General features: G+C 39.9%; 2 protein-coding genes across 2 annotated transcripts in view; one reads left to right on the forward strand and one right to left on the reverse strand.

The window, feature by feature from the left end:
- The first annotated feature begins 447 nt into the window (after positions 1-447).
- LOC137995143 (uncharacterized) lies at positions 448-1892 on the forward strand. The gene is made up of 2 exons (XM_068840719.1): positions 448-1069; positions 1168-1892. The coding sequence occupies exons 1-2, from the start codon at positions 448-450 to the stop codon at positions 1890-1892; spliced, it is 1347 nt and encodes a 448-aa protein (XP_068696820.1).
- Positions 1893-4245: 2353 nt separating this feature from the next.
- The window catches only part of LOC137996436 (uncharacterized), a 10920-nt gene continuing 165 nt past the window's right edge, over positions 4246-15000 (reverse strand). Inside the window, exons 2-9 of the mRNA XM_068841824.1 lie at positions 14869-14916; positions 13065-13283; positions 11684-11850; positions 10583-10695; positions 9565-9790; positions 8601-8801; positions 8058-8159; positions 4246-6885 (exon numbers count right to left, since the gene is read on the reverse strand). Coding sequence (XP_068697925.1) covers positions 6619-6885; positions 8058-8159; positions 8601-8801; positions 9565-9790; positions 10583-10695; positions 11684-11850; positions 13065-13283; positions 14869-14916 — 1343 coding nt within the window. The 3' untranslated portion in view covers positions 4246-6618. The remainder of the gene's footprint in view (positions 6886-8057; positions 8160-8600; positions 8802-9564; positions 9791-10582; positions 10696-11683; positions 11851-13064; positions 13284-14868; positions 14917-15000) is intronic.

A 15000-nucleotide genomic window follows, 5' to 3' on the forward strand; every position in this document is an offset into this window, starting at 1 on the left:
CCGGAGGTCCCGTCTCACAACCCTTCAATGTTCATAATCCTGTGGGACGTAAAAGAACCCGCACAATTGTCGTAAAGAGTAGGGCATGTAGTTCCCGGTGTTGTGGTCTGGTCTTTCTGGTCTGGATAGGGTAGGGTGGAGCACCTCGCATAGGACCTCGAGTCTGTTCGTGCTCCTTCCCTCTGGGAACCAGATGTCTCGTTAAAAAAAAAGAAAAAAAAAAACTTGTGCTCTCTTCGGAATGACATGCTCGCCGTTTCTCTTCGGTGGAGTTATCAACCAGCACCTAGATATGTGGGAACGCCGATATCCTGAGTTGGTCAAGGAAGTACGCGAAAGCATGTACGTTGACGACTTAATGACTGGCGGAGAGACTGTCGAACTAACCGCAGCGAAGAAAGCTACCGCAACAGAAATATTCAATGACGCAACATAAACAATTCACAGATGGCACTCAAACGCCCCAGAGCTGGAAGCACCCAGAGAGCTACAGTCTGGTCAAGCAGAGTCTGCCCTTGCTTATCAGCAACTAGAGGGAGCGAAACCTTGAGAAGCAATCAGCGAATCACCGTCCAAGTCCAAGAAAGACTTACGCCAAACAACAACTGCATGGGGGAAATGAAACCGTCAGAAGGGAAGCTGTTGGGTCTACCCTGGGATATACAACATACACTTAGCGTGATTCTCAGGAACGATCCGAATGAGACACAAGGAGTCACTCAGCGACTCCTATGTGCGAAATCATGCCTTGCCAAGAAAAGCCTGACGATTCCGAGGCTCGAACTAGTCGCAGGGCACACGGCTATGAACCTTGCTACCAACGTCCAAGCCGCCCTAAATGGTCACCAAAGCACAGTCAACTGTTGGCTCGACTATACAGTGGCCCTCTACTGTATCAAAGGTCAGCGGGAGTACCGCCAATTCGTCTCAAACAGTGTGGACAAGATCCAGCAACATCGTCAAGTCACGTGGTATCATGTCCCAACCGAGGAAAATCCAGCCAACTTAGGGAGTCGGGGAGGAGATGCTGCGAACAACTTACTCTGGAATAAAGGCCCGACATGGCTGAGTATTCATCAAAGTGGCCTCCTAACATAATATTAGAGCCTTCACCTGAAACCTTATATAGCTGAAGCCAAAGCAAAAAGCGAGAAATTGTGTCTCTAGCCGTTCCTACCAAGGATGCCCTCGACCATGTGCTCAACAGTCACCAGTTACCGAGAGTACTGCGAATCGGAGCTTTGGTGTGGCGCTTCATTCGAAACTGCCAAGCAAAGCCAAGGAACAGACAAATCGGTCCAATCACTACGGAAGAAATCGAGCTTCACGAGTCGCAGTGGATCAAGAAAGCTCAAGAGGCAGCTTGTCATCAAACCAACTTCCAAGCCGACCAATTACAATTCAACCTTCAGTGCAACGATCAGCATGTCTTAGAATGTCGAGGTAAGATTATGGGGGAATACCCTATCTGCCAGACGAGCATCCCTTCACCAAGAAACTGGTTTTCTAGGCACACCTCTCCACCCTACACGGAAGAGTTGGACTCACCATGTCAAAAGTGCGTGAGATACTGGGTACCTCAGCCGCGAAGACTGGTTAAGAAGTTGAAAGATAGCTGCTACGGTTGCAAGAGATTCCGCGCCAGAGCTTACCAAGCGCCGCCGCCGGGAAATCTACCCAAAACCGGAACAGAGGGTTCAAGAGCATTTCAAGTAATAGAAGTGGACTTCGCGGGACAAATCCGTTACAAACCAAGAGCCAATACCGAGGGCAAGGCATACCTATTGTTGTACGCTTGCAGCTTAAGCAGAGCTGTATACCTCGACCTGGTGAAGAGCCTAGAAACAACGGAATTCATAGCGAGCTTCAAGCGCTTTACAGTCCGAAGATGAAGACCGGAGATTATCTATTCAAATAATGGATCCACCTTCACTAAGCCGCAAACAAATGGTTACAGAAAGTGCAACAGTTCAAGCGTATTGAAGGTTATCCATTGCATCTCCCGATGCACTTTGTCTTTGCCAACTGACCGCGTTTCCACACAAGTTTTGGACATCTCACGGACGACAAAAGTAAATTGTGTTCTTTGCGCTACTCTATGCACCGCTCGGGATCGGCTATACTGATGCAGAGACAATTCCCAAATGTTTAAATTTCGCTTTGCTGATGCTATATTACTTCGGTAGCCATTTTGATTATTACGAAGACACTATTTTGGTTCAAAAGAAGGGAAACGTGAAACGATTTTAGCAGCGTAGTACACTCTTCCATGCAATAAACTTATAAGTGTGCCGCACGGGGAATGAAGGAAAAGCAGGTCACAGATCACAGCAATACTGGATAAAGCTATATAAAACTATCACAGGGACTAACCTTAAGCCTAAACAGTGTCTTTAGTCGTAATTAGGGTTACGGTTAGCATTATTAACGTGATTAGGGTTGTTTCAAGAGTAGTAAAACAAGGATCTCTGAACGGTAACCTAGAAGTTGTAGGTTCGATTGTAGGTGCTCGGCACGGCAGGTGTACATAATTACTTATCATTATGTAAATAGTCAGTCAGAATTCAAAATAAATATCATTCTTAAGGTGTGAATTAGCAACTTGACACGTTAGCTCAGTGGTGAAGAACAGGGACAAGTAATCCAGAGGTTTACGGTGGGTTGGAGTTCAAGGCAAGCTGCAAGTGACGTATACATACATACTTAATTGACCGCTCCCCATAGCGGCTTTTCAGGGCCAATGAAACACAATGAACGAAACGACAGAACACAACAACTGTTAAGAATCCCAACTGGCCGGAGGCAAACCAGTTGGCTATTTACAAGTGCAGCTGGGAAGTTGAACCAGGGAGTACCAGGAACAAATTCAACGAGTAGTCAGAGCGGGTCTTGAAATCTCCGGATCTCAAGGCAAGCGCCCTAACCACTGGGCCACACTGCCTCACGTATCATTGTAACACCAGAAAAACCGAGCGGGAACTGGAAAAGAAGGGATAGAAAGAAGAAAGCTGGGATGAAAAGAGGCAAAGGTGTAAGCAATGTGGGCGTAAGTAAAAACTAGTAATAGCAATTGCTAGGTGCCAACGAAACAGTCAATATAATACATAGTTTGCAGATTTGTATCAGAGTTCCAAAACATCCAACAGTAGTAGTAACTTTTTTTATTCGAAAGAACTGCAATTCAACTTATCTAGTTAACAATAATACAATAATAGAAATTGCACACTTAAATGTATCTCCAACAACAATGTAGAAATTGTCAACGTGTTTTCCCATAATATGGAAAGTACTGCTGCAGTTTTTGAACGGTCGTAAAATTTTAAAAGGAATATACAATATTTAAGTTGAATAAAATCAGTGCCATGTAAAAAATCGCCAAAGCGTTTTCAGACTTTTCAGTGTGGAACATGTAACGAGGAATCAAACTCACTCGCACATGAAAGTTGCTTCACTTCTAGAATTTTTATTTTGCAAGATACAGCCATGAATTACAAGTCAAATTGATCGTTTAATTGTATACTTTGCAGACAACATATTTTCTTTGAAAATTAAATTAAATTGTTCCCGACTCAATGGTCACAAGACGAAAAACAAACTGCTGTACTGGCAGGCCGAAATGCGAAATTGACAACAGCGGCCGATAAGAACACGTACGCCGGTTTAGTTTTGAGCTCGTTCACTCAATATAGACCACGATGGTTCAAAAATAAATATTAAAGAGCACTCAAAGCGAGTGTACACAACACAATGGTCAGGGAAATGGGAAAAAAATGTGTTTTCACTCACCTGCGAACACAAGATCATCAATTGTCGCGCGCGTCATGCAAGTTTCACAGCACGATTGAGAATTTTTCTGCCTGCTGCAATACTTCGCGCGGCGTTAAGCTGGCCGCCTCGCAAGCCTCCGGTCTTCGCTTGGCTTGCTCGTTGGCAATTAGCCATGTATATATATTAGTAAGATTAGTTAATTTAGAGATAGTAACTGTAGTAACTGCTATACTTGTAGTTAAATTATATCTTAAATTTAAAATCATAAGCTTTTTCTTAAAATTTATGGTGGTTATAGTTGAACGATTGTGGGAAGGGGTTTGGGTTTATTTTTTTTTTGTTTCATTTGCGTTTTGTTTCTTTTTCCGGGGCATCCTGAGCCATGTCACAGTACATCAAACGAAACTGGATTTTGCTTAGCAGTTCAAATATGGATATTACGTTTTTGGTATAAAAAAGCACTTGACAAAGACAAGATTAATTTAGCTTAATTTAATTTAATATCATTTTCATTTCTTTTATTTTCAACAATGTTTAAAAGTCGTACAAAATTTCCTTTACTTAAAAAATAAATACCTACAAAAGAATTCCAGCAAAGATTAAAATATTTACATCATATTTATCTACAGAAGACGAGGGGCAAAGACGATATTTAAGCCACCGAAAACAACTGTTTGGTCCAAAGAAAGGGGACGAATTGTTTTAAGTCGTCAGACTGGACAAAGGCCGCTCGAAACATTCAGGACGGATCGAACCATAATTCATGCATGGACGTTTTTGGCCTTGACGGTGCACACAACACACCTTTTTTCGAGAAGATAACCAATCAAATCTCTTGATTAAATTATGCGCAGCTAACTTGCTAACCTGTGCGAAGACCAGCAAAGCGAAAGATTTTGCACTGTCACGGTCAATTCAACATCGATTGCGACAGCATAATTCTCGATTTTCGAATTCCCCATAATACACTTTGTTAGCCCCCCAACTTTTGCATAAACTATTGTTTTCAAATGCTCTTGGGGACACTGCATATTCCCAAGAGCATTTGAAAACAATGGCTTATGCAAAATTTGGGGGGCGAACAAAGTGTATTATGGGGAATTCGAAAATAGAGAATTCTCGCTTTTGGTGGTTTTAAGGTTTCATTACCAGTCCCTGGATTAACTATGATCAAACCAAAATTGAACCATCCATTTGATTTTCGACTGAAATATAGAAAGCGCCCTTTAAATGCGGTGATGAATATCGTTGCCCCTAATTCTTTCCCAAGCCTCCTTTTCAGAGTTAAGAATATAAATATGTGAGTTCCTTTCGTTATTGTTGGAGGTCTGAAACTCGTACAAATATTTTACAACGCAAAATTAATAGTGCGTACCGACCTTAAAGGGAACCTCCACTCCGACTAATGGATAATTTTAAACCGAATAAAATGTTTGCAATCAAATTTGATCGACAATTTTCTTCCAAAAAGTCTTTGCATCGAAAAAAGTGAATTTTTATAAATTTCCCGGGCGCCCCCATCTTGAATAATTGTGACGTGTCGTGCTTTCCCTATTGTTTCAACAATAGTACGTTTTCAACCAACCTCTTGAGACACCGATAACAATAGAGAAATCTACGACTTCTGGTGGACGAACAAAAGAAGCCAGTGAGAGATCTTTTGTTTTTGTCCACCAACATGGCCGCGGTGACGTCACGTGAAAACCTCCAATAGGGCAACCACGACACGTCACATGTATTAAAGATGGTGGCGTCCGGGAAATTTGAAAACCAAAACAAGCGTTCTTGAAATTTATTTAGCTATTTCAGAAACAAACACTTTTATTGGAAAAATTGGGAACAATACTTATTGTAAAAATTATGTTCTGTGCCTTAAAGTTATTTTCTTGTTTTAGTGGAGGTTCACCTTTAAGCAAACTCTGCTCATTAGCTTCTTGATCGTTAGCACCTTTTGTTTAACGGCAAGTTAGTGTGTTTTCGTATGTTTGCTGGTGCTTACAGTTGCCTCGCTAACTGAGGACCAATACAAACCTATAAAGAGGGAATTAGATACGGACTTAATATCACAAAGGTGTGCGAAATACCACTAATTCTCATCCAATCGGAAAATGAACCGAGACAAATTGTGACTTTTAGAAGTTTGTTTCCCGCCCTAAGCGGTGGTTAACTATATTCAGGAGCTCATGAGTTGGAGCTTGCATGCCTCTCCCGTATAAGCCCTATGAGTCAAGCTTTGCGCGTATCTTTCGCCACGAGTTCTTCGGCTCTGCACGCAATTTTAAGAATGGCCAATCAGAACAAAGTTATTGTCAATCGAAGACAAAAAATAGCAAAAACAATGCATGCAAATTGATGTAAAATAAATTGACGTAAATGTGAGTCCCCTGCTAAAGGTAAAAAAGATACGTGTAAAGGTTGACTCAAGGATATATTGCATAAGGAGGCTCCTACTCCCAGGCTCTTGCTATATTTAATTCAAATTCTGATTGGTTTAATTGATAGTTTGACCGGTCTCAACGACGAGCATTTGATTTGATTTGCATTAATTTGTTGATTTCTGTTTACAATGTACCCAATTAGTGCTCGAGTTCTAGAAGGCTAGACACTTAAATAAAGTTATTTATCTTTCCTTTCCTTTCGTGTGTGGTTGCTGTGACTGGTTCGAGAAAAATGTCCTTTGCTAAAATGCGGAGGCCTTTCAGTTTTTGAGTGGCTTTTCCTGCGATCAGGTTTGTTTTGCATCATCTGTTTCCGTCTGTTGGAATTGCCCAGAGCACTCACTTTGCTATTGGTTTTTCGTCTCCCAATTGAACGACGTTTTTGACTGAAACAACCGCTCAATGTCCTTCGTTACCAAAGCATAGCCGCCTTAATTCTCTTGTAATCATTATCCACCGCCGTCATGGTTTCCATTGCTGTGGCAAGAGCTTCTCCTATTCTCGTACAGTTGGCATCAATGTTTATGACTGCGGCCCTCGCCCGTCTTTGACTCATTCCTCTAGCCACTGCACGGTCAAATGCGGTCACTTTAAGCTCGTTTATTTTCTCTTCATTTTCTCGCAGTTTATTGAGGGCCCCAGGGGATTGTGTTAAGACTTTCTTGGATGCAGCTCCAAGCTGTAAAAACAACAGCGCAAGGCATAGTTGAAGGGTTATAATTGTTCGAAGGGTGGATATAGCGCTATTAAATGGAAAACTCAATTGGTTTTGCTAGTGTTTATCCGCTGGATAGTTTTCACAGCTACCGGTATTCACCGAAGTCGAGGTGGTATTGGCCACCGACACTGAGGTGACTAGTTGTTTTAGTATATATTAAAACAGTGAGATAAAGAAAGCACAAAAAGGTGATTTTAGGACATTTATTCCGGCAACGATTACAACAGTTTCGGGCGCAGATCCCTCGTTAGTTGCTCGGAAGTGAATAGCAAAGGACATTCTCGGGGATATTCGGAGAATGAGTAGCCAATCAGAGAGCGTCGGTAGTTCCTTCAGTTACGAAACTGGTATCAATGGAAGCCGACGGTGCGCCTCTTACCCCCTCCCTCTGTCAGTGTTCCGTTTTACGGATATTTAAAGCTATAGCTACACGGATCAGAGGAAAGTCGAAACAGACGTTGAAGTCACCGAGGATCGAACCGGGGACCTCTTGCTCAGAATGCCGCGCACTAACCACCTGAGCTACGCCTGGTCCCTCCTTCATTTGAAGCCAAGATGAAGCTACAATAAGCGACAAAAGTAGTTGAGACACTGAAGTGGAAAGACCACAATTAGGAAAAAATCACCTTAACGTTGCATTTTCCACTTGCACTTCCCCTCCCTCTACTTATCAAGCTTTCTTCGAACGCTAATCTCCAAGTCGTTGTTAGCCTTTGCTTCAAAACAAGTCTTTTTGCAAAACCATTTACACTATTTACAGTGCAACGCGCCTTACCGTGGCCACCCAACAACCTTTCAAATTTGACAATTACGTGTAAATACGTCAACTAAACAACCCTTGCAACGGTGTTCAACTTACATGTACAACCGTGCGAACTTTGCAAGGAGGCGTCACTGTCAATCAAATTCGCACACCCTGATTGGCGGACAATTCGTAAAAAAAAATTTTAGGTGGCCACGGTAAGGCGCATCACACTGTAAATGAAAATGACCTATCAATTTTCATTAAAGCGTCATTCCATTTGATGATTTCACACAAGAACTAGTTTAGTAACTCAGACATGCACCATTAAGAGGTTCCAACAACCACTCAACCACCCTTCCTCAAATTAAGATCTCAAAAACCCACTTACTTCAGTGTGGAATGATTTGAGTACCCTCTGAACAGGACCAGGGACCTGATCCTTACACTCTTCCTTGACTATAAGCTTTATGTATCCTCCATCCTCATGTGCCTGGACAGAACAAATTGAGAGGTTTTAAGAAAAGAAAACTTTTCCTGAAATTACGAAGTAAGCCGGGGTATTTGAATCTGTTAATCCCCTTGAAACATAACCTTTGCAAGCATAGGGTGTTGGAAATCATTGAATGGTCATCGTCAAGCTTTTGTAACATTGTCAATTTAAAACCTGTAAACTGCTGTTCTGCATGTATGTCAGAATTTTGGGTGGTCGCTTAATAGGTAGCCAGAGTACCCGGAGAAAAACTTCTCAGAGCAGAGTAGAAAACCAACTAACTCTACCCACATACGATGCCGAGTCTGGGAATTGAACCCAGGCCAAATTGGTGGGAGGTGAATGCTTGTGTAATAATTTTACCATTAATTAACAAATTAATTTTTGATGATGATGATGATGATTAAGGAAAACCAAAAACTCCAAAAACCGCTGTCTTACCTCAAGACCATCCTCATCATCAGCTGTTCGTATAAGTTGCTTCAATCCATCAATGCATTCTTCAAGAGATGCTTTTGCACTGCCGGTTACACCTGCTCTACTGCAGGCCCTCTTAAAATCATTTTTGGCATCCAGTAATCCTGTACTTGTGATTTGCACTATTTCAATGGGCCCATTACACTCAGCAAAGAAGACATCAAACTAAAAAAGCCAAAAAGAAAGAGCACTGTAAGGAAATAGGCACATTAATTATATCTGTCAGATAGTATGCACACTGTCATTGGATAAATTAAAGGGCTGTATTCGACAGTGCGATCCACTAAACATTCTCTAGCAAGTTTTTCATGTCATTTCTGTTACATAAACTTGTAAAACTCTTTGAATCTTGCAAGCAACTATTTCAAACAGCCAAGAAGATTTGGTTTTTTAGATTTTAAACACGGCAATCTTTGTGGCAGTTGAACCTTGTGCTTGACTTCAACTAGTTTCCTTTCCTGCATGGCTGCAATAAACACCTTACTAACCTTGTTTTCTTGGCCTGTACTGTAAAATCATGGATCTCAAACAGATCCTCATAAACCAACGGGAAAAAACTTGGTCTGTAATTTTACACTATGGACCTTGAACTCGGTTAGGTACTTAAGAGAGAGGTATGTAATAGATTTAACCTTTGAGGAACAGGCTCCTAAAGAGTCACACACAGCTTGTACTAGCACTAAATGCATTGCATTCTTGATGCTCATAACCACAAACAAATCAACTTCCCAAACCAAAATTCAGTTTCCTTATAACTGATTGAGTCTTACTTTAGAACACAACAACACTCTTGACACTTAAATTAGGGGTGTTCATGGTTTGCTCACTATGAATGCAAAACAGCATTAATAAAATTTACTTGTTTATAATAAATACAAGTACAATTTGATCATACTCTCTCCAGTTATGGGATTCAGTGTGTACCCACCTCAGGGACTTTTGTGACGATAAGAGGTATAAATTCTTTTTTTTCTGAGACTTCTAAAGGACTTATGGTCACATAGTTTTTCTCCTCAATCTCTTCATTCTTTGCAAACATGCCTCCCTTCAAAGACTGCCTTGCATTCTTCATCTTCTGCTGCAGTAAGTGTCGAATAAGGGACTGAATTGCAGCATGCACACTATTGTCGCTCTCTTTGGCTGAAACAGTAACACTGAAAAATAAAAGAATAGACCGAATGCATAAATGGCGGCCAAAAAAGCATTCTTTTGTTTATGTGCTAATTAGCCTCACTAGCCTCGTTTGCATGGACAAAATACAAAAGACGCTTGAAAGCGAGGTTAGTGAGTCTAATTAGCACATAAACAAAAGAATACATTTTTGGCCGCCATTTATGCATTTGGTCAATAACTTAGAGATAAATAACCAGACTTCTTCTCAGTCTATATAGATCCAAGGGAAATTTTTTAAGATCTGAGTATTCCTCACCAATGAAGATATCAAAAAAAAAATTAATCATAAAATAATAATTCCCCAAAAATTCTTGAAAACATTCTTAATTTTCTTTCCATCCTCGCTGAGGCCCTAATTGTTATTAGCAGAGCTACTCTCCTTAAAGTGCCCTTAGACCTTTAAGAGTGAGACTTATGTCTAATGCCTGATGATTTTACTCTTCAATGGGGCTGGTAAGGGTTAACAATCTTTGTAAGAAGATTTACCACCAAAGATCTCTCTAAAAGTTCTACCTCATCCTTGAAAATCATTAATGATCCCACAAGATTTGGTGGGATTTTCACCAGGGCAGTTAAATCTTCATAGAAAGTAATCTTCATAAAAAACACCAGCCTTCCTTTCTTCCATTTCTTATTTGAAAATCCAAAGACAGAGATAAACACAGACTGTCAAGTTACAAAGTAACTAAGAGGAGAGGAGTTTAAAGTCTGTAATTATTCTCAGCAAGGTTAGCTGAAATACAATGATGCATCTTCAAGGTGTATTTACTAACCTTCCTACAAAGCCATGTTGTAGTGCCACACCCTCCAACACTCGAACTGTTTCTAAATTTGTCATTTCTTCTACTGATTCATCAGCTTCTTCGTCACCCTTTTGATAACTCAGCTGGTTAAAAAAACAATTGAACTCAAACTTTGAAAAATTATCCAGAAAATAGGGAAATAACAAGTAAGGCTGTCATAATATCAAGTGCAAACCCACATCTGCAAATACTTCTGGTCTAAATATTTGCCATTGAGTTTCATAATTATTTCAGTATCTACAGCCTTCGCTTTGAAAAAAGAGGGTCAATTTGAACTATCTTAACTCAACAGTGTAATTGAAGAAGTTTGCAAACGTAAAGCAAATAATGTTGCTTATCTGGGAACAGCATGATGATGTGAAAAGAGTTATACAATCTCTAAAGTCTACACGTTGCTAGACAGTCATACCCTTTAATATAAAATGAAACAGTTCCAAACCAGTACACATATCCTCAACAGATGACTGTGTGCATTGGTCACCATGAGACTTTTTTGCCACAAATTCATAGCAATAAAGAACTCAACTTTTGCAAGCCAGACATTTTCCTCTGAGAATCAGGTTTTTAAGTTTACAAAGTAACTGTAAAGTATTTACCGGGGGGCGATAGAAGGAGTGTACAACAGACAGCACCCTGTCTAAGACTAATCCTTCAAAATGTCAATGCAAATAAAGTTATGATTATTTTAACATGGCAGTGAAGAATTAGAAAGCCTTTTAATTTATTCACCCCTAAACCGGCCTTAACCGGCCATACTTAGTATTTTACTCTGCCTAACGCCAGACGATTTTACTCGTCAATGGGGAACCCCTAGGAGTCAATGGGTTAATTAATCACACACTGTAAAACTTAGTATTTTACTCACTAACTCGAGATGATTTTACTTGTCAATTGATGGGGATCCCCCAGGAGTCAATCAGTTAAGCTACTTTGGTCACTCTGCAAACATGGCTATTTTTTATACCTGTGTAGTACTTTTGACCATTTCCTGATAAAATTTGATAAATGGTGCAAAACAATAAAAATCGGTAAATGAAATCACGGATCATGAAAACAACCCTGTAGGCTAACCTTGTCTGTCTTGTTTCCTAAAAGTAATATGGGTATCTGCTTATTAGGTTCTGTGTTATTCTCCTTTATGTTTCCAGAACTGTCAGTAAACACAGCATTATTGACAATATCTTGCTTCCATGTTCCTGCCATAGTAACAGAGTCTATGTCATCCATGTCAACGACAACTGCAAAAAGAACCATTTGCAAGGCATAAGTGTTACCCTCAGTGTAACACAACAAACTTTTAAACTCCTCAAACTTGTATTCATCAGCATTAACAGACTACAGCAAAATTAAAAAACACTTACTCTAAATAACAAACTGACAGTGGAACTTCTATGCAAGACTTGCTTATAGGCACAAAGTAAACTAGTGGGTGTTCTGATCCTTAAAACTTGATCTCTTCCTAGTTAACTGGATTTTTTTCCAAATAATTTTCAACTTTTGCACGAGCTTGAACTGTCACACAAACTCAAAAACTATTTCTAAGTACGGAAGACTGATGCACACAACATGCCACAGAAAGTCTATATTTGGTATCTATATCCTTAACAGTACTGTCACCTGTCATTTGTTCCATGTAAAAACTGCATGACTTTTGTGTAATTTCTTCCATTAGCATATTGCATTAAGAATTTAGGTCTAAAATGTGGTTTTTTAAAAACGCTTCCTTGGGAATCAGACCATCAGATGACTAGAAAGGAGCCACTCCACAAATCACTTTCTATAATTAAACCATTCTATTAAAAGTATGAAGCCTGAATTGTGGTTAAAAAAAAAAATTATCAGAAAAGGATTTGGGCTATAGGTTGAACATCCAAAAAGGGCCTAGTAAAGGGAAACAACTGGTCTTTAACTTGAAAAGATTAAAATTGAAATTGAATTAAATAGATCAAAACAATATATATAACAATACACATACCGGTATTTATTATTTTATCTCTCCGAGTATGCACACTATGATTGGCAGCCATATTATACAGCACAGCCTGCTGTACACTCTCAAGCAAGTCTTTCATGTCATTTGAAATGTTTACTTGTAAAACTGTTTTAATCTTGCAAGAAACTATTTCAAAAACCCAAGAAATTTTATTTGTTTTTCGAATTATGACGCAGCAATCATTTGTGGCAGATGAACCTTCCACTTGACTTCAACTAACTAGTTTCCATTCCCATGCACCTGAGTACCTCAGAGATAATCATAAATATCTTATTAACCGCGTTTTCTCAGTCTGTACTGACTGTGACAGATCCTCATTTTTTCCGTTGATTTACGGCCCTTATTCTTTGCGCTTGGGCCATAAATTAACAGAAAAAACTTGGTCTGTAACTTACAGTACGGACCTCAAACTCGGTTAGTAACAGGTATAGATTACCCCTCAGAATTTCACACCCTTACCTATTGCAGCATCTACATCCTTGTAATAACTTCTTCTCAAGTCCATTTCTTCACGGCCTGGGAGATCCCAAAGTGTCACAGACACAATGGTCTCATAAGGAATATTGACATGTTTGACAACATTTCCAATGCTCACTGAAACACTAGGCTGGTAACTGTAGTCAAACTGGTTCTTGGTATATCGTAGAAATATACTTGTTTTGCCAACTTCCGGGTCACCTGCATTAAACAACACAAGCAAAGTTAAGATTAAGGCATTCCTGATTTCAATCGCAAGCAAAATTTTACCTACTCCTTACCCTCCCCTTGGCAAGCCACTGAGGAGGGCAATCTTTACGATAAATGATTTTCTTCAAGGTACCGCCACATGAGTGCTCTTCTTGTACTTTGCTTCATTTTCCCTTGGTCATCATCATCATCATCTTGTCCTTTTCCCTCTGAGGGAAATGGAGCCTTTTTTTTAAGGTTTCTGTAATCTGTTGTTTTTTATGAGAACGAGAAGGGGTGATTGGCCCCAAGCTCAACCTGCTGCTGTCAGGAGGGGGGGGGGGGGGTTATTCTCTGTCTGGACTCTACCTCTTGACCAATCCAGCAAGGTTGAAACTGCCAGGGACCAAGGTCCCAGCTGGCATAGATCTAAAGGCCTCGCAAGCTTCACCACCACGTCAAGGTGATAACCCATGGTGAACAACACTCATATTCAACAAGACTTGAATGTCCTTATTCTTCAAACATGACAGGTGACGAATGGTCAAATACGAGACTCACCGAGACACTGAGACCCTTGTTTGCAAACCAGAGACTGAGACCAAAACATGCAAGACTTCAAACCAAAATAAATGTAATATAAAATGTAATTAATAAAGACTTTGAGACCCTTCACAAAGGTTGTCGAGATTTGGAGAATGGATGGAAAGTTTGCGAGTGCCAAGATTTAGGAGGTACTATTTGCCACTCCTAACATGATATGCTAATTGCCTAGCAATGATTGAAGGAACAACTGAAAAGAAAATCAGATTACAAGGAAGGAAACGAAACTGCGACATCCACAGAACACTGGTCAGATGCCCTATTAAGTATTGAGTTACAAGATCTCCTGGTGTGCAAGGTATTTATTTGAGTTCAGCTTACAGACCCTTACACTGGTCAGCTGGTTAATGACAATGTAATAGGATCATGATCATAAGGGGTGATGGGGAAAATGTACCCCTGAGAAAGAAGATATGCTGGTTGCTGGACAAAAGCTAAGGGATAACTGAAAAGGGAATAGAAGTCGAAGGCATGATGAATCAATCTTTTGACCGCTGAAACACCTCTGAGATGCTCTAACCTTTGATCAACAAGAACTTCTCTTCCTGTTCCTTGCATAATTATATTCCTTCTACTTTCTACTCGACGGTTGCTTTGTTTAGAGATCATGTTAGACTTAATTATTTACTGATCACAAAATGGGATTTAATGTAAGTCTTAGCTGTTCCACAGCGCACGACATTCCGTGGTTTTAATAACAAATTCATGAATGTTTGTTCTAATTTTCATGTTGTAATTCAACAAATGCCTTTCCATCAAAATTTCTGTAAAACTTGTCAAACTGCCACTGAATTGCAATAAAGATAGAGATATCAATAATCATAGCGACGCAACAAAGAATGCATGCCCACCTAACATTTCAATTAAGCGATTAATTAACGGTTACACTGTCGGTTTGTACGCAACTGACCATTAACAGAATCCTGCTATTTCCTGAACTTTAATCTACCAACAAGGTTTTATCTGACACAAGGTTAAACTTTGCACAACTTACCCACAAGAACAACCTTGAACGTGGGTATTCCTGGTTGCACTATTTTCCCTGCGATCATAAAAAAGTATTTAAAACGGATAAGATAAGCTTCCTAGAAGGGAAAAGAAAAGAAAAGAAAAGAAAAGAAAAGAT

The sequence above is a fragment of the Montipora foliosa genome, chromosome 3 (assembly GCF_036669935.1).
Source record: "Montipora foliosa isolate CH-2021 chromosome 3, ASM3666993v2, whole genome shotgun sequence".
NCBI classification, from domain to species: domain Eukaryota; kingdom Metazoa; phylum Cnidaria; class Anthozoa; order Scleractinia; family Acroporidae; genus Montipora; species Montipora foliosa.